Source organism: Symphalangus syndactylus, chromosome 15 (assembly GCF_028878055.3).
Source record: "Symphalangus syndactylus isolate Jambi chromosome 15, NHGRI_mSymSyn1-v2.1_pri, whole genome shotgun sequence".
In the NCBI taxonomy this organism is placed as follows: Eukaryota; Metazoa; Chordata; class Mammalia; order Primates; family Hylobatidae; genus Symphalangus; species Symphalangus syndactylus.
The window spans coordinates 97,312,124-97,332,830 of record NC_072437.2 but is presented as its reverse complement, the minus strand read 5'-3'; the positions used below and the strand labels follow the sequence as shown (position 1 = coordinate 97,332,830).

The 20,707-nt window shown below is 38.4% G+C and overlaps 1 protein-coding gene across 4 annotated transcripts in view; it reads right to left on the bottom strand.

Annotated features, from left to right (window-relative positions):
* The window catches only part of FRY (FRY microtubule binding protein), a 453,339-nt gene that overhangs the window by 213,911 nt on the left and 218,721 nt on the right, over positions 1-20,707 (bottom strand). For all 4 annotated transcript variants that reach the window (XM_063619275.1, XM_055244887.2, XM_055244886.2 and 1 more), the window contains one exon: positions 8,950-9,149. In XM_063619275.1, coding sequence (XP_063475345.1) covers positions 8,950-9,069 — 120 coding nt within the window. In that variant the 5' untranslated portion in view covers positions 9,070-9,149. The remainder of the gene's footprint in view (positions 1-8,949; positions 9,150-20,707) is intronic.

Here is a 20,707-nt window from a genome sequence, read left to right as displayed (position 1 = left end):
CCAAATTGCAAGCGGGCATGATAAAATATTATGAAATATCATATGGCTGAGGTTAGTAAATGGTGATAAGCCTATGAAGATGATTAATTACAATCAGTTTTATGAAGATCTGCCTTATAAAGACCCAAACTTAATTAGAGGCAGTAATTCTGTCCTTTAGCACAGCAGAATTTCCCAATTCACAAACTACTAAAATACTAAAAAGGGTTCCGGATGAAAGGATCTGATATTTTCTGATATCTAGAAGTCTGCACACACACATCAGTCATGTGAATGAGTGAAATACAAGACTATGGATGAATGTTCAATCTCCTGATGGCCCAGAGATGAAAAAACCTCTTTTACACCTAAAAACAGGGTGTATCCTAATTTCAGTCTCTTACTTCTCATCAGATATGGTCTAAAATCACAAGAGGAAGCTGGGACAAGTATGTATGTCACTTGCCAAACGAGTTGCTTACTTAGACCCACAGTCCCATTCATCAAAATGACTAGAACCACTCATCATATACCGTCTGTTGGTGGGCCACCAGTGTCCTTATTACAGCACAGCGTCCCACTTAACTTTAGGGGTAACAGGAGAGTTGTCCTGATGCCAGCTTTGTAACATCAGCACACAGGAGGAGTTGGAAGCCTCAGACTCTGGGCCAAGGAACAAAGGTATGTCAACAACGTTACTGCCTGAACCTGGAACAACATTAGCATGCAGTAATGCTGTTATTAGCTAATTGCTTGGCCTTTCAGTGTTTGTGCCAGCTGGCCATGACTGATGTTCCTACGGTTTGTTCTTCAGCATGACATATTTCATTACAGATTCATGATGTGTGATGCAATAGAGTTTGGCATCCTGGATTCTTCAGACTGTGTACCCCAAGAAAATAGTTTGTGTTACTTTGAGTTTACTTCTTTCTTGTTAGCAAACCAGCTAGGTCATGTTCTATTATTTTTAAGCCTCCATTCCAGCATGACACAGTTAGCACCTTTATGAATTATCACTGTTTGTCAGCCCACACCTGTGCTCCTAACTCAGCACAGGCGCAATGTCTAAAATATCCTGCCTGCATCTTGTCCGTTAACTATTTTGTGAACAAGGCTACTAAGGCTCAAGCAATCTCAATAATGAAAATCCCCATTTTCACTCATCTTTCATCATAAAAAGTGTTTTTGAATTCCAGGGTGTTGGACGAAGATAAGCACAGCTCTCTCATTCTTAGTCTCTGCTGAAGGACAAGATGAAAGTTAGATTTTTTTTTAAGTCAAGCAGACTTAAAAAAAAAAAAACTTTTCGTTTTTCCAGGTTTCAAAATCAAAACACAGTAAATTACTTTCTGAGTAATTCTTTGTCAGGCGAGTTAGAATTTCTTTTTCTTCTTCCCGTTGATATTTTATGCTGATAGACTAGATCCAGATGGAATTCCTGGCCCAATCCCCAATTTAGCTTCCACTGCAGCTCCTGGAAGGGACAATGGGAGATTAAACCTGGGTAGACTCGCTAATAAGTGAGTTTAAACCCAGGGCTTTAAACCCTGGGAATTTAAGAGTTTAAACCCAGGGGTTTGAGAGTGAATGCTGCTTTTATTTCATTTGTTTTATACACTAGAGTGAAAACGGCCTGGCTACTATCCTTTCATAGATGAGAAAACAATGATAGATCACACGTAAGTGACTTTGCCAGAAGCACAGGTTAGTGGCAGGGCTATAATAAAAAACCAATTTTCTTGTGTATGGGTCAAATTATAGGGAGGGGTGTGGACAAAAGCCTAAGAAGTGTGATTGAAAATTCTTGAAATTTTCTAAACTTGGTTTACTTAGCTGAATAATCCAGCCTTTCATATTTTGGGCTGCCTGGCATTATGTGGTTCTTATTTTTTTCTGAGACCCCTACTCTCAGGAATCAATGAAATTTCCTCTTTGAAAACCTTTGAAAACCCTCAGAGGTGGACTTACCTCAAATCCCTGGTTTTACTGCCTAGATTTTCACAATTCACACCTGTGTAGGCCTCAAGTATTTTGCTGGAAATACAGTGAGATCGTTGGGGGTGTTGTCTTCTCTCAAGTACTTTGTTTGCCTCTGTCATCTCCCAAAGCATGAGCACCTGGAGGGCCAAGACCAGGTCTGCCGAAAGGAGCTGTGGTTCTGCCTCTGTCAATGCCTTGGCAGAGCTCAGGACAGCCACCTGACAGTATTGATAAATGGCAACAGCAGACAGTCAAGTCCCCTGCTCAAGCCTCCATTATGTTTGAGTGAACACAAAGAGAGGAAGCACCAGGCTGACTTCTGAGGAAATATACCAGAAATTCATCTCAGCCATCCAATGAGGATAATGAGGAGGGTGGTGATGAGGACAAATGAGCATCTCCTACATGCTCAGGAGTATATCAGGGGCTCCACACACTCCCTCTAATCCTCTCAACCACCCTGTGAGCTGGGTACTGTTACTCCCATTTTGCAAACGAGAAAAAAAGGAGGTTGACTGGCTGGTCCAAGGTCACACAACACTAAAGAGGTGGAGGCAGGAGTCAAATCCGGATCAGTCAGAATGAACAGCTATTTTGTCTTTATCTCTTTTGTCCATTCGATCTACAAAGTCAAAATTGACAGTAGCACTTGAATTCAGAAAAACCGGAGAGTCTTGTTTTTGGAAAGAGCTTACTGAGAAGTAATTGCCTGTGACTACAGTAATAGATGCTATATAGACAGACTCATAGAGAATGAGAGCATATATTCTGATACTGTGTCTGATCACTAAGAGTCACCTATTGCTGGAGTCGGGGTGAGGAGAAGGTGACCATATCAATGAATAAAGAGGTATCCTTAGATGCCTGAAAGCAGGAGGCTAAGAATCAATGCCTCTTGTACTCAGCACATTGTAGGGCATTCATCTGTCGAGTGCAAAGAACAGAACAAAATCTATTATTATTAGTTTATTAGTTTAGAGTTGGTAAGATGACCTTTGGAAACACACAGGTTCCAATAAAGACATTCTTTTCAAGCTACTATATTAATGTTTCATTCATTCATTCAAAAAACATTTACTGTCTCTGATACTCAAACACTGTCCTAAACATGGGGACATAGGATATGTGTGTGTGTGTGTGTGTGTGTGTTTGCATGTGTGTGTGTCAAGATGCATCCCACACAGATATTGCCTCCAAGGAACTTACAGGCTAACACATTGCTTCTTCAGCTTAAGAGAAAATCTCTGCCCCTACCCTACCATCATAAAAAATACACTATGGTCTGGTATGCACATGCACAACTGAAAGTATCATAAAATGTTTACCCTTAAAACTTGTAATACACTCTGGTATTTACTAGTTTAGTCTATACTAATTACTCTAATTCAATAAGGACAGAATAGTTTGCAAGACAGAATGATACAGTAGCTCAGATAAAGTAGAGAATTGCAGATACGTATAAGTGTGTTTTATCATAAGCATGATTGTGTGGAGATAGCAGGGAAGAAATCAAGCCAAGCTTTTCAGACGATGAGATTTTGGATTGGGCCTTAAAGGGTAGGCAGGATGAGGAGCTGAGTGGCATTCCAGGAAGAGGGGTCAGCATGCATAAATGCATGGTGGCAGACAAGAAACCTGGGTTCATAAAGGTATGTGGTGGGAGTAAGATCAGTTTGGGCCATTTCAAGGAGTGAAAAAGAATGAAATGAAAGTTTTGTGCAAGAAATGTAATGGACAGGGTTGTGTTTAGAGAATATTCACAGATGAGATCAGAGGAGGAAAAATTGGTGACAGGCCCCTTATTCTTCCTTTTATTCACCTTGAGGACACCCCACCTCACCATGAGCTTCACGGAGCAAAGGCCAACCCTGGCTCTATCTGCATGGGAAACAAACTGAGAATTCTGCAGAGGACACAGGCAGGACGATGGGCTCAGATAACCCAAAAGCTCACATGGAGTAAGTGCTTGGAAATATTGAATGAAATATAACATTTTTTTTAAAAAAAAAGGTATAGAAATGAGTTCACAAGAAAGGCAAAGGGAAAGGAAAAACAGGAGGGAGTGAGGTAGCATAGTGGCTATCCAGGGAGAGGACTGTTATCCTAGAGGCTTTTTTTATTGTCCACTGGGGGATAGGAAACAGTGACGTGGGCCCTGAGAGGTGGGACATGGAAAATAAGATGCCTTACATAAAGTCTGGTCCTAAACAATGGACTAGGGAAAAATCTATGCACCGTTAAAAGAAGATGAAAAGATGTTTCCAGTGGTCTCTGCTTGAGTTCTATGTAAAATAACAAGAAAAAAAATTCACATCCAAGAATTTGAAACCACAGGCCAAAGTCTTACAAGTTTGGGATATACAGTTGTGTCACGTTCCAGGTGCAGAAAGTAACCGGATATTTGGCCCCGGACAGCAATAACTCTAGGCAACAGAAGGGGCAAAAGCAAAACCGTGCTGGAGAAACACTCCCACAACCGTGGATGCAAGGAAAACTCACAGAAAAAGAGGCTCAATGAAAGAATTCACAAGGAAAAATTTCAAAGTACATAAAAAGAAATCCATCATGGGCAAGAATTAGGAGGCACAACAAACAGAAGAATCAGCAGACACAACAAGTAGTGATATAACAGAACAATAATCTAAAGACACATTCAAGGTGATTGAAGACATAAAAGCAAAGTTGTAGTCTTAAAAAAGAAACAAAATACAATGAAAATAAGCCTAAGTAGACTTTCAAAGAGAACTAAATAGCACTTCCAGGAGTAAAAAATATAGTCATCAAAATTAAAATTCTCAATAGATAGGTAAAACAGATTATATAGCCTAAGAGAACATTAATGAATTGGAAGACAGATCTGAAAAAATTACTCAGAATGCAGAAGAGACAAAGAGGTAGAATAATAAAAGATGGGTAAAAAGATATGCAATGTAGCATAAGAAAGTCCAATTTACACCAAATAGAAGTACCAAAAAAAGAGAAGAGGGAAAATGGAAAAATGATGACATTCATACAATTAATAGTTAAGAATTTTCCAGAATTGATGAAAAGATATAAATCCTCAATTTAAGAAGCACAAGAGTCTCAAACAAGAAAATAAAAATAAATGCACATCCAAACACAGTGTAGTGAAACTTCAGAATACCAAGACAAAGAAAAAAACTATAAAAGTAAACAGGGAAAAAAGTAAAGAATCTACAAAGAAATAACAAATTCACTACAGACTTTTCAACAGCAATGACAAGGCAACACAGTGAAATAAAGATTCAAATGTCAGAGGGAGAATGAATTTCAACTTAGAATTCTATTCCCAGCTGAACCATCACTGATAAATGAGGGAGAAATAAAGATATTCAGATGAACAAGACTGAGTAATTTACCACTCACTGATTCTTACTTAAAAAACTGAAAAAGATTCACTTTGGGAAGAAGAAAACTGAGTTCAGAGGGAAGGAGGAGGATGCAAGAAGGAATTGTATCCATTATTTATTTTCTGCAGTTTTTATCTTTTGAAATAAAAATATAAAAGAGACACAGATGACCCCATTAGCTTGTTTAGAACACTTTGCTTGGAAAAGGTGAAATAATGATAAGACTGGACAAGAACAAATGCTATTAAATGTCCCCATGAAGCAATAAAAATAGAATAAAATTATTGACTTATCCATAAATATTCATGAATACGACCTGAGCATCTTTTGGGTACAAAGAGCCATTCTGCAGAACAAGAGAAAGATATTTACAAAGAAACAAATCTAAAATTTGTTTTGTGGAACATTTTTATTTCCTGTTTTTTTTTTTAAAGTTGGCTATCTGGATATTGCAAAGTCATAAATAAAACCTTACATTTTAATTTAAACTTGTACATAATCTGCTCCACACAAGCTAATGGGTGTGAAATTCCGAGTTAGTCTTTTAAAAATAAAACTGAAAAATACAGATTCCTGAGTAGTCCCCCAAATAGTAAATCCATACTTTCAAGTTTTTGAAAATTACCTTTGCCATCCCCATACAAGTTGTATTTAGTTAAGAATAATAGAATACAATTTTGTGATTTGACACAAACCCACCTAAATTCAGGGTTTTAAAGCATTCAATGTCTTTGTAAAAGACGCTAACTCAACAAGAGAAATAGCAGAGGACATTTAATAGAATTCCCCTTAAATGCACTCTGCATACATCAAAAATAACACCTCTTGTTGCAGCTACAGGACAGAATGCCAGATGCACATTCACACTTCTAGAATCAGGTGACAAGCCTCTGAATCCATTCACATTTACTGGCCTACAAGTAGGCAAAAATAAGGACAGAAAATTACTAAGCATTTTTCAGCAGACAAGAAAAGAATATGGCACAGAAGCTTACATTTCTGCCAAAAAATCAAAGGGGAATAAAAAGGCCAGAGGTAGTGGCTCATGCCTGTAATCCCAGAACTTTGGGAGGCCGAGGTGGGAGGGTCACCTGAGGTCATGAGTTCCAGACCAGGCTGGCCGACATGGTGAAACTCCGTCTCTACTAAAAATATAAAAATTAGCTGGGTGTGGTGGCGCATGCTTATAGTCCTAGCTACTAAGGAAGATGAGGCACAATAATTAATTGAACCCGGGAAGCCGAGGTTGTGGTGAGCCAAAATTGTGCCGTTGCACTGTAGTCTGGGTGATAGAGCAAAAAAGTCTCTTTTCATAAAAAACAATAATACTAAAAACTGATTAGATTCATCTCTTCAGCTAAAAACATCAAGTGTGTCTTCTTGGCCGTCAACACCCAGCAGAATCCCTCATTCTAAGCACATAAGGAAGATTTCCTTATGACAAGAACTTACACTTTAAAGTTTTTTCTTGTTTGGGGACATTTTAGTTGTTTCATAGAGAGGAACAAAAATGTCTACTTCTATTAAAATAATGCTATGGCACATGTATGTTTTTCAGATCTAATCCTTATTCCAAGAAGAAAAAACAAACTCCACACAAATTCCAACCTGAGTTAAGAGGGAAAATGTTAAATCCAAACTATTTTACTTCATAAATTCTTAAAAAACAGTCAACTATTATTTTGGAAACATGGATGGTCCAAAAGGTGTCAGGACCCAGCTGTGTAAGCATCTCTGAACTTTTGTACAACTTCACAGCTCCTCGGGAAAATGCATTAGGATATACAATTTCAAAGAGACTAGACCTGTCATTTTTGCACTTTTCTAGGGCTACAGGGTGAAATGAATCTTTATTGTGCCTCACCACTCTCTCTTTAAACTGACCCACGTCCTCTGAAACGGAGGTAGCTTCCCTCCCTCCACCAGGGGAGGAGTCTGTGCTGCCTCAGTATCTCTCAAGAGGTCGGAGGCTCCAAGGGTCAGCCCTGTTCTAGGCAATGGGACTTTGGATACTTGAGGTGGCTGACTCAAGTTACAGGAGAGTCCTGTGTTGGTTTAAAAAGTTAGCAACAGTATCTGCAACCGTGCCTCTACATGAAGAGGACCATGCAGAGATTGACAATGAAGTATAGAGGGGTTCAGATGTGGGTTCTGAAGCCACCTAGTTTGAGTTTAAATCAACACTGTGTGACCTTAAGTATTTACTTAACCTTCTCTGTGCCAACTTTCCCCATCTGTAAGCAGGAAATAAATGCTATCTACCTAAGGTCATTGTGAAGATTAAAGGAGGTAATAAGTTGTGCACAATGCCTAGCACATAGTAAGTACACCACAGATATCAGCTATTATTAGTAGTAAGAGGAGCAGAAACATAAAAACATGAGTGAATGGAAATAAAGGTCCTGTAGTAAGGATGAATTTAGATGATTTAAACTGTAAAAGCAAGAAACATTTCCCTTAATTATGGAAATTCAATAAATGAAGAGAACTTTATGAACAGAATGGATAAGTATAACATCCACTAATATAATAAAAATTTTAATGTTCAAAGTTTGTAACTTTCAGGTAAACACACTTAACAAACATTCTTGAATTCTGATTCCCAAACCTCATGTTGTAATTCTTGTAAAGGTCACTTTTAACAGATGATGTGCATCATCTGTTATGTATTTTCAGAGATGTGTATTGCAGGCTTAAGAATATTGTATTTAATTATTTTAAGTTATAATTCTGCAAAGCAAACCTCTGATTATCTTCTTATTGCCCCAGTAACCTCACAGGAGGTACAAAGTCACACTTCATAGAAACAGCTGCGTCATTCTCAATTCCTTTCCTTTTCTTTTATTGTGTGTGGCCTTGCCAAGGTTAGAAAACAAGTAATCTGAATCTACCAATTGCGCTTCCTTCCTTCCTGACTGTCCTTTGGAGAGATTCAGTGCTCTTTAGGGTCCTATTAGAGCAATTAATGTAAGGCAGACTCATGCCTGCCTTATTTTCTAGCAGAAGCATCTGCAACCAAAGACAGACACATCCAAGGGCATCATGTGTCTAATGAGGGAACTAAAGGTAAGTAAGTCAAGAATTTATTGTCTTCCAAGTTTTAGAAATGGAAGTGGTGTTTCTGAACGACTCATCAAAACACTTTCTCTGACAATATGGTACCAAGGCCTTAACTTCTCAAACTCGAAGTCCACACAGCTACCTGAACAAAATGATTTTTCTTGTCATCTCCTTTAAAAACTGGACAAAAGATTTTGCCATATATATATGTGAGATATATATATATATATATATCATAGAGACTCTGAACACAATTTTTCTGTGATTGATACTTCTTTGATACTTCTTCTTGTTAAATTATGCTTATTAGTCCCAAATGCAGCAGTGAAGCATGCTACTGAATAGTATTTGCTGAAGATTGTTTTAAAATCCTCAACACTCAATTTGTTTCTCTTAGATCAGGGAACCTAACTATTATCTTTAAAACATTATCTATGATATTAAAGAACCTTTACAAACTAGAGGAAAAGCAATCCACCTTTTGTTATAGTGTTTAAATCTAGTATATTCAGCATACAGATGAATTTTCAAAGAGGCAGGTTCCACGGCATGTACTCACCAGGGGCTCTGCCATAATGATACGAATCTTGCGTTCGGCCTGAGTGGTGAAGTTGACAAATAAACTTTTGAGGACATATTCTCCTGGTTTGCTGTCTGGGTCCACATTGATGGGTAACATGGTTGGCGGCCCTTTCTCCCTGTGCGTGCCAGAAGCAGGTGGAACCGGAGGCTTGATGTAACCGTTGCCAACGGGAGAAGCTGAAAAACAGAATGGGCATTCTTACTGGCTGAAAATAATGTCATAAATATTCAGATGGACTGTGTTAAACCATAAATATCAAGATATGAATCATATCAAGAAAGTCACACTTAATATCATAACCTGGCCTTATTCTTTGGAAATGGTGTCAGAATTTTATTATTTTCATTACACTATGTTTGTGTTATACCATATTTGATCATCTCAAAATTCTAGTTGCTACATTGCTTTAGGTAAATTATACTGGAAGCTCATAATATAGCTGATCAATCTTACCATACTTAAGATGTTTTTGGCTTATTTTTTTGGTTCTAGGGAAACAGCAGTCTCATTTAGAAAATGGGTAGAAAACATATATGGGAAAAAAAGTGATTTCTTGTCCAGGTTTTCCTCATGGTCAGGAGCTCTCTGTCTTCTGTGCTTCATTCTAATAGTGGAAAAGACTTTGGGGTCATTCCTTCCAGAAGTCTCCAAGAATCAATTTTCAGAAGCCAAGCTGGCTCTTGCTCCAGAAAGGGATGCACCTCTTGAAAGATACGAGGCTCAAGCAGTGCTCTGTTTGCCGTCCAAGGTTTGGGTTTAACTTTTCACTTTCACCACCCTTTGGCTCAAGTTGGGAGACCTCTGCGCTTCCTTTATAAAATATGTTGATTCCCCACTAGTACTATATCTTCAACAGAGGCAGCTATTAAAGCTCCTGATGAGTGGCCTCTGTTCAGAATGCAACAGAGTCAGACACTGTTTTAATTAGATAGTTGCTAAACTTATTTTAAACTCATAAATGCAGATTCGAGTCTCTACTTTTTACAGTACTTTGATATGTTAAATTCTACCACCCCTCCCACACAAGCCCTTGTAAGATGGTCAGTTATTAATATCCAATGAAAGAAACATAAGAGCAAGTGGGCTTAGGATAGAGGCATTGGGAATGCTGAGAACAGGAAGTATATATTTAAACATAAGTATTTAGTTTTGGGTAACTGGATATGGAGATTAAGGGAAAGAGTCAAGTAAAAAGTGGGTTTCCAGTTTGGACACTGGACTGGATATCAAGAGAATGGTGGTGTCATTAATATTAAAGAGAGAACAAAGTTCTTTCTCCATGAAAGTTGGATACTCTTTTCATAACTACAAATAAATGTAAGGCTTCTCTTGCCTTCTTTCTGTCTCAAGCCAAGTTCTGAGAAAGAATATAACGTTTTATTTTATTAAATTACAAACATGTCCCCATTGTTACATAGACGACTCTCCCTCACATTTCCTACCCTTCCTCTGTAATTCATTTACAGTTGAGGAGCCCCTTACATCTGAACGGTCTTTCCAGATCTCAGCTACCACTAAACTATAAGAATATGGCCTCACAAGTTACAAAAATATAATAAAATGTCTTGCATATTATCTCGTTTCCTCTCCATTCCCCCTGGCCACATCCTACCCAGGCCCTTGGAGACCTATGGCTAGATTATTTTAATAACTTCTTTGCGGACATTATTTCATCTGTTTTCCATATCAAACTAATCTTTCTTTTGCATGGCTTTAATCATAACACTTTTCTGCTCAAAACTTTCAATAGCTCTCGATTACCATCACCCAGCCTCAGCACCCTGGCCTGGTTTTGAGGACCTTTAGTAGTTTGCCTCCACACCCTCACCCAAGTCCTGCTGATGCCCTCATTGGCCTGTAAGCACACTGGCTTCACTTATTCTTCCTTCTTTCTTTTCTGTAGTTCCTTTCCATTCTTTTCTGCCCATCTCTTCCTCCTCTTCTTTCAGAGCCTCTTCTAGTCTCATCTCCATAACATCTACCTCCACTAGGCCAGTCCTCACTGATTAGTTTGCTTTACAAGAGTTGAACATTTAACCCAAACTGTTTGGTGTTTTGCTTTGTCATGTATATCCTACATTACCTATGAAAGGCTCAATAGACTGCTGCCAAGTAAAGTAATTATTGATTGGGGACAAGGTTTTTGTCTAGGGTCGGCCCTGTAATTAAACCATATACTCTTCTAGCTATATCTCCTAAAAGTTCCCTAATAAGACTGTAGACTCCCAGATGTCATACAAAGTTCTTTGCACAGATAATACTCAATAAATCTCCTTAAATAACTAACTGAAAATGTCCCCTGACTTTATTTCCGCAGGTCTTAAAGGGATTCCTGGGATAGGAACTACATGAGGAGATGCAATATGTCAGTCTTCTAAGAAAGGATGCAGTAGTTGTGATAGAAGAGTCATTAATTAAATGGTACTGCAAGCAGTGCACTAAAAGGCATTATTTATTCCAAAGGGGCATATTGAAAATCAAGTGACGAAAATGAGGTCCTGGCTACTCCTCTGCTTCACCTCCTACTCCCCCAGTGCAGGCACCTTGTGGAAGTAGGACACCTCCCCAACACCAGCTTAGAGAAGGACACAGTCTCAAGACATCTTCCTCAGGTATCAAAGGCATCATGCCACAGAACAAGAGACTGGGATATAAACCTAAAATGTCTATTTGGAGTATGACTTTTTAATTATCTTTGGGTTTCCACAGGATTTGATCCATTTCTAGATGACAGCAATAATTGGGTTGATGTAATATATACAGTTATTGCAAGACAAGATCCATAATTGCATGACTCTGGGGCCTAAAAGTCTTAACTACAGTGAAAACATTTTCATGAGAGTGACCTCTGACAGTCCTCCTGCAAGGCTGCATTTTGAACTAGAGAGCTGAAATTTAGATACCAGAAAACCTCTCAGACAAATCCTCCATTTAAACAGCTAAAGAGCCAATTCACTGCTATCATAAAAAATATTATTCACCTGTACTTCAAAGCTAGACATCTTTGTGAATACAAAGGTGATATTCAAAAAGATAAAACTATATGAACAGCCTTATTGAGCTGGAACTATCCTAGCCCAGCAGAGCCCTGTACCAGAGCAGAAAATGATTCAAGCGGGGGTGTCACTCATCGTTCTAAGTTTCAAACACAGATCAGCCTAGGCAGCTGGAGAGGCATGAAAGTTAATGGGGTAAGTGTACTTGAACTAGGTCCACTTCCAAGTTTCAGTAACCCCTCTTCATCCTACCCTAATTAATTCATGGCAAATCCTAGCCTCAGGATAATTTCAAAAGTAAACATTAGGACATGGCACCTTTCAATACTTGAGTTATTTGGTGACAATATAGTGCAGACCAGGAAACTCATGTTCCCTGGTAGTCAAACTTGAGTCACAAAGTCCACATTAGTGTAAATATTAGAGCATTATCATTAGAAAGAAAATCATCAGACCCTCTCACAGCATTTGCTTGCCCTTAATCTATACATAAGTAAGGTCATTTGTCTAGTTTCTAAATTCACAGTAGTCTGGAAACAGAAAATTATAAGGGAAGGGTGTAATTTCTATGGGTAGAAATGCTAGTAGCAAAAGAAGAAACAAAATAAGTAATTTAGAAAGCCGCCAGAACTTAAAAATGCAGTTGGCTGAATATGACAGTCTCACAGGCTTGAGGGCTTCGACTGCTGTCACAGTTTACGTTCATTATGATGACCTTAAGTCTCACAGAAAGGTAAAAAAGGTGGGAAAAAGACTAATATAAATTTCCAAAGGTTTCCATTTCAAAAAGATAAAACTAAAAAAACTTTTGGTGTATAAAAGGGAAAAATTCACTGCCTCTAAGAATTTAGCTCTCAAGAATTAAATCTATTCCTTCATAGGTCTGATTTTTAACTGAAACTTATTTTTGATTGAAAAAACAAAATAAAACGTGGATTCAGTACTAGCCACACTGAGGCCCCATTTTCCAGGTTTGCAAATGCAATGACTGAATCAACTTCTCTCTACCTGGGGTGCTTTCCTTGCTTTTTACCCAGTCCTGCAAGCAAATCCTCCTACCTTTCAGGGTCCAGGTCAGTATGGTCTCCTCCACCTGGCTTGGTCTGGGCCCTGCCTGCTAGTGCCATCCAGCTGCTCCGAGGGTCAGCCTTCTCTTCCTGCCAGGTCTCTGGAAATAGGGATCTCTCCCAACGAAAGGATCCTGACAGAATCTTTATCACATCTTCCCCATCCAAATACTTGTTGAAGAAACAATTGTTCCTGTTGCTTAATCTGTTGTATTAAACCCCCCCATTAAAATTTTTTGCATATAATGAATTTTTAAAAATCTGTTTTTATTTATTTTTAATTGTGGTAAAGTAGACAAAATTTACCATCTTAGTCTTTTTTAAGTGTATGGTTCAGTGGCATCCATGTGATGAATTTTTTAGCTCCAACTCCATTTGCCTTTATTCTCCTTTCCTTCATCCTTTCTATCTTCATATAACAGCTCAATTTCTCTAAAAAGTCATTCAAACCAGTGCTCCTGTGGTGGGGGCTGGTGTGGAGTGGAGAAGAAGAGCATTACTTTTACATATTAATTAGGTTTCTAATTATTGAATCCGTTTGAAGTTTGTCTTCTCTTTATATTTTCTCATTTACATTTTAATCTTGGTTTTAACACGTTCTAATTTTTTTCTCCATTGCCTTCTTTTGTCTTAAATGGGTTTTGTTAATGTTCTTTTATTATTTTTATTCCAAATTCTGTTCCTAATTGATTTTGTTGGATAACATCAGGAAGCGTTTTCTTGTGTTCACTGGGTCTCTATCTTTTATATTAAGCAGGGCCCATTCTTTAAATTATGAGAAGTCTATTTTATACTTTTGGGGCCCATTCATTTTCCGTTTATTAAATCTATTTCGGACTGCACATTATGATCTTTTTGAACATGACTATTTTTCCCCCAACTTCACTGACTTTTAGCTTAATTTTTAGGCTGGCCGCTCTTAGCTGGTTTAAATCTTCAGTACAATTTCCCTAAATTACCAACATTTCCAGGACAGACTACCCTCCTAACTGTAGCACCAATATAAACACCTCCACAGCTCATAGTTCAGCTACATTTTTATTATAAAACTGAAATGAAATGAGTGTCCTCATATAAGAGCCCCAGAGGCTAATGGTGGCATAGATGTTACAGGAAAGCAACTGGTTTTCTCAATCAGATTTTCAGAGAAGTAATACCATCTTTCATTAGAAGTTATTGTTCATTGACTTACTCATTCATTTCAACCAATACTTATTTAATGAGTGACTAGGCTTCAGGCACTGTTCCAGGCACTGGGAAGATACTGGTGAACAAAGTGATAGTTCCTATTCTAATGGAGCTTATGTTGTACTGAGGTGGGGTAACATAATCAGCATTTCATGTGTATATACACACACACATACACACACCCGCCCACATACACACAAACACCACACTGTTAGACTACAATAAATTCTAAAAGAACAAGGAAAAATTAAACAGAGTGAGTGGCTAGAAGGACCTGCTCTTCTCTATCTGCCTACAGGCATTCAGGTGCTACAGTCTGGGGCTGCTGCAGGAAGGAATGAACGCTGTGTGTATTCTTGGTGTCTAAGAAAATCCAGGTACACATGGCTTGGGCAGGATCTGCTTTCCTGATCCATGCATTTGGCCTGCCCCATATCTGTGTGCCAGTTCCGGTGGAGATGAGAATTTTAACCAGGCTGTGAAGGGCATGAACTAAAATGCCCAATGAGCACACTGCTTTCCCATCTTCCTGCACAAAGTACTCCATTCCTCAGGAAGCAGAGATGTTTGGCCTGCTTTTTCACCAACTTGCAAAGACAGACAAGCCCAGAGCTAATTTTTCAAAACACTCATTGCTTTTACTGATGCTCCCATTACTGGAATTTCACCCAGAGTATTTGAAATAAAAAATGGCTTCCTTTTTCTTTTAAGTGCTCCTGGGATTACATGTGGTAACCAAATATTCAAAGTAGTACTCTTCCTAGAAAGGTGATCTGATTAAACAACTTAACTTTATAGAGATCAATGTAATCTTATCGTTCAACAAAGGAGTAAATTATGAGATTTCTTTGTTCATGGTTGTACATAAATTCTTTTTTCTGCCAGTTCTCAATACTTCATTCATTTTTCAGGTTCTGAAGGCAAACCCTGTTAGTAACCAAGAGCTAGGATCTTCCTTTAGAATTACACTTTCCCTCTCAAATGCCTTTTCTCCTAAGACTTAATTTGTTTACTGGCAGTACAGGAACATTTCATAAAACATAAATGAAGGGTGACGCAGCTTCTTTGCGAACATGTCACTCTGTGTATAGAGCAATAACAAATTGTCCATTAAAGCAAGTATGAGGGAACTTAAGAAATGGCATGTAAAAAGGTACTGCAAATACTCAAATGGCCAGAAACCCTGGAAGTCACATAAAGTAAATTAGGATAAAAAGAAAAAGAAAACAACCAAACACGACAGAAAGAATTATTTTCTTCTGAAGGACATTAAGAAATCAAAAATGTTGGGACAAGAAAAATAAATGGTTTCAGCAACACAAAAAGATTGCTTAACAAAGTGATAGATGATTCTTAAATAATTACTTATTTTAAAGTGGGCCAAGAAAAGAATATCATGTAAAAAAATACCGAAAAACAATTTTTGCATTGGAAGAAAAGTATATCCAAAGGCAGGCTTAATTAATTTCTGATTAATTTCCATAAAATTCTGATAATGTGAAATATTCCTCCCATTTCTGTGGATTACATACATTCCTCCTTTTACTTACACTTTAATTCTCCTACAGTTCTCATGTTGTGTTCCTTCAAGTTTCAGAATCTACATGATACCTCCAGACGAATTAGTATCTTTAATTCTTAAAATAATCCTAGAAGGCTAATCTCCCTTTTACAGATAAGACCATGCAGATTCAGAGAGGTTAAGGGACTTGTCCAAGGTTACAGAGTGGTCAACTGAGGATCTGACCCATGAATGTGATGATGTTATCTTGTGAGCTTCCCATATCGCCCTGTCTTTTATTTTTTAAATATATTTTTGTATTTTTAAAAAATAATTTTTATTTTATAAATATATTTTTGTATTTTTAAAAAATAATTTTTATTTTATTTTGTTAGCAGAAGATCTACTCTCTTACCAAATTTTTAAGCGTATAATATATTATTGTTAGGCTATACATACAATTGTATAGCAGATCACTAGAGCTTGGAGAGAGTGAAACAGTTCAATAAAGAGAAAGTTAGCATCAAGTGTCTGCCATGTTTTCTTTTCTGTCTTCCTCTGCCTTCCAGTATTTTATCTGAAAGAAATGACAGTAACACTTCAGTGATTTCCTTTATAAATGTCTGTCATCTGCCAAGATGCGATTACATGGATGTTGCCCTGATTTTCAAAGTAGGTACTGTCATCCGAGCCTCAAAGAATGTCTGCCAAGATCCGTACGCAAAGGAAGATGAGGTTACATTGACATTTCAAGGTCCCTTCTCACCAAAAGGAGATCGAATAACCTGCTAGAGACAGGATAATCCTGAATTTCAACTTCCTTTTTCTCCCTAAGAGAAGTGACGAACTGCTCTCATTCACGTGTCCTTTGCTGGCTCTCCTCCCTTTTTTCATTTTCTTCTCTTTTCTAATTTCTTCTTCTGCTTGCTCATTTTATGCCTCTTAACTTCAAAAAAAACATCTGCTGACTTACAATTTGAATTACTGGTGCTCAGTCTTTAGCACATCACAGTCACCTGGAAGGCTGGACACCTCTTACCCCAATTCAGTGTCAGAGTCTGGGGTGAGACTGGAGAGTCTGCATTTCTAACCAGTCCCCAGGTGATGCTGGTGCTGCTGCCCTGGGACCACACACTGACACCACTGATGGAAATAAATAGGAAGGAAAAGGAGGGCAATTTAATCAGTTAATAAAATTGTTTCTAATCTTATCTGCCTATAGAAAAACTGATATGCTTCATTAACTCCAACAAAGTTAACATTTTGTAGGTAAAATATAGTGGAAAGAACACTGAACTCAGAGTCCAAGGTCTAAGTTCTAATGTGGCTCTCAGTGACCTTGGGGAAGGAACTTGGACCAACTGGGCTTCAGTGTCCTTACCTGTTACCCGTTATTCCTTTTTTTTTTTTTTTTTTTTTTTTGAGATGGAGTCTCGCTTTGTTGCCCAGGCTGGAGTGCAGTGGCACAATCTCGGCTCACTGCAAGCTCGGCCTCCCGGGGTTCACGCCATTCTCCTGCCTCAGCCTCCCTAGTAGCTGGGACTACAGGTACCCGCCACCACGCCCGGCTAATTTTTTTGCATTTTTAGTAGAGACGGGGTTTCACTGTGTTAGCCAGGATGGTCTCGATCTCCTGACCTCGTGATCCGCCTGCCTCTGCCTCCCAAAGTGCTGGGATTACAGGCGTGAGCCACCGCGCCCAGCCTTACCTGTTATTCTTAAAGAGGCTAGGTTAGATTGTCCTTTCAACCTCTACTATTCTATGAAATATAAAAGTATGCACTGAAAATGTATGAAAACATCATTTGTTCAAAATCTCTGCAGTTCAAACACTTAATAATTAACACTTGCCTTCCTTTAAATTAATATGAATTAGGGAGATTCTATCATCTATCCTCTCTACAGAGTAAAGCTTGACAAATAATCCTGACCTTTCCAGTTGTATCTTCACTTCTCTGGTTTCATTAAATTTTAAGCCTGGAAACTCCCTAAACTGCAGGCAGACAGTGGGGAAGCCTGTCTTTATTCCTACCTGTAAACTCAAGACTTTTGTTAATATTAAGGAAAAAAATGTACTGAAAGTCTGACTTGTGTCTAACCTAACCCTGCATTAGGCCTAGTCTCTGTTCTGGGCCACGGAGTAGGTGGACACTGTGGAATAGGTGGCATTTGACTCAGGTCTTAAAGGATAGGTAGGATTTTGATAGGTAGAGAAGAGAAAGGGGCAACTCGGGCAAATGGAATGGCATGGCAGGTACAGAGAGGCATCTGCAAAGTGTGTCTTCTTACCCCCTTCTCCTGTCACCCTCCTACCACACATCCCTGGTCTTAGTATATCTGTTCAAATTTGTCTTCACCAAGGAACTGCAGAGTCCTCAAAAACAAGATTATCTCGTCTTTATCACCAGCACTTAGCACCGTGCATGGCACAATTAAGTAAATAACTGTGCTCACTTAATATTTGTGGACCTGAACCCAACCAATTCTATAATATAGTATTTGCTAGATGAAATAAAGAAGAGCATATATGGAAAAACTTAATAAACTCTTAAGTCCTGTAAAAATACAGCTTTTAAAATACTTATTAGCATTAGAACTAAGGTCTTAAATGGCAAACCAATGAACGTGAACTTTATTTTGAGGGCCACTGGGAGCCAGTGGGTTTCTAGAAAGAATGCTGATCTCATGTTGCTGTGTAAATTGGGAGAAAAACCGGCTGCTTGGAAGGACAACACAAACTAAAGGATGACTGCACCTACCATGAGAAGACTAATGAAGGCAGGAACCTATTTGGTGCCTGTTAAAACAGAAAAAAAGGTCCTACATCTTACACAAACAGACCTGCACTTGTTATGATGATAAGGTGCTGAAGAAGTGGTTTTAGTACACTGACTCTAGAAGCTTTCTCAAAATCCCCAACCTGTAGCAATATATTGGTCAGAGTTCTTGTACCCACACACTGAAAACTGTTAGGGAAGTATACCTGCGAGTGACACAGTTCTATTGTATCATAATAATGGAAGAGAAATGACTTTGGAATATAACCTATGACCAGGGGGAAACATACATTGTCCTGTGACCATATTCATCATGCTTTCAAAACATTAGAGCTAGTGTGCCTTCACAAGAGACAATGCAGATACAGAACAAGTTAATGTTCCCACCATAAGGAAGCAAAATAGCTAATCCAGAAGTAGGTTCGTTCTATAGGAAAACTGTACCAGTTTCTATAGGTCAAGGGAAGAGATAAAACAACCAAATGTAATATGTGGACCTTGTTCGAATCCTGATTTAAGCAAACCAATTGTTAAAAGACTTTTTAGGATTATAAAAAACTTGAGTATGGACTGAATATTAGGTGATAGCAAAGAATTACAATCAATTTAGTTAGATGTGATAATAGTATTGTGGGTAGATGAGAAAATATCTATATTTCCTAGAATGCATACTGATTATATGGGGTTCAATGAAATGACATCTATATTTGATTCATAATACTTCAACAAAGAGAAACAAGGGCTGGGCACGGTATCTTACGCCTCTAACCCCAGCACTTTGGGAGGCCTAGACAGGACGATCACTTGAGGCCAAGAGTTTGAGAACAGCCTGGGCAACACAGTGAGACCCCATCTCTATCAAAAAAAAATTTAAAGGTTAGCTGAGCATGGTAGCATGCATCTGCAGTCTTAGCTACTGGGAGGCTGAGATGGGAGGGTTGCTTGAGCCCAGGAATTCAAGACTACAGTGAGCTATGATTGTGCCATGGCACTCCAGCCTGGGCAACAGAGTGAGACTCTCTCTAAAAAAATGTTTTTGGTTGGGCGCAGTGGCTCATGCTTGTAATCCTAGCACTTTGAGAGGCCGAGACAGAAGGATTGCTTGAGCTCAGGAGTTTGAGACCAGCCTGGGGAACATGGTGAAACCCCATCTCTACTAAAATACAAAAAATCAGGCAGGCGTGGTGGCGGGCACCTGTAATCCCAGCTACTCAGGAGGCTGAGGCATGAGAACTGCTTGAACCCGGGAGGCAGAGGTCTCAGTGAGCTGAGATTGTGCCACTGCACTCCAGCCTGGGCAATGAAGTAAAACTCTGTCTCAAAAAAAATTTTTTTTTAAAATTAGAACGAAAGAATAAAGGTACAAATAAACCAAACATGACTAAATCTTGATAACTGTAGAATTTGAGTGATGGCAATATGTTACATATTGTCCTAATTTTTTCTCCTTTTGGGTTTAAGACTTTATAATAAATATTTTTTAAAAGATAAGACTCATTTATAAAAAGTTTCCTATATCTGACAATGGCAATAATAAAGGAATGCCATCTTAGAACCCCAATTTGAAAAATAAATGACTATATTAAAAAATTGAACACCATCTGTAATTCAGGTTTGATCACATAGGTTTGAGTAACTGAACTGTCTGCATAACTGAATGTTGGCCTGAGTATCTACATGCATAACACACAGCAAGGATGAATGGAGGTGTCATTTACATAAGCATCTTTTATCATATGACATGATTACAGCCCTTTCAGAACTATTTTTGCTTCAAAAGACTATGAGTGTGATCAATTAATCAAATCATTAAATAAAGAATTTTCATCAAGACCTTAGTATAAGGCATTCTGCAAAGTTCTGTGGAGAATATGAAGATAGATTCAAAAAGACAGCTTGGAAGATTTTTAAAGTTTTATCTATTCAGTCACAGTATGCCACTAGGTTGAACAGCCAAAGGTTGAACAGCCAGGTTGAACAGCCAATGGATGAGCACAGGAATTTAGGAGAGTATTCATTCACTAATTTGTTAATTTATTCACATATTGACTATTTACTGAAGGCCCAGTGTACTTGGGGTATTGGGCTATCTGCTGGGGGAACAAAATAGGCATGGCTCATAGCTTCACACAGCTGACAGTGTGCAGGGAGAGAGGCATGATAGAATAAAAACACACAGGACTGTAATTGCAAAGTGAGAAGTGC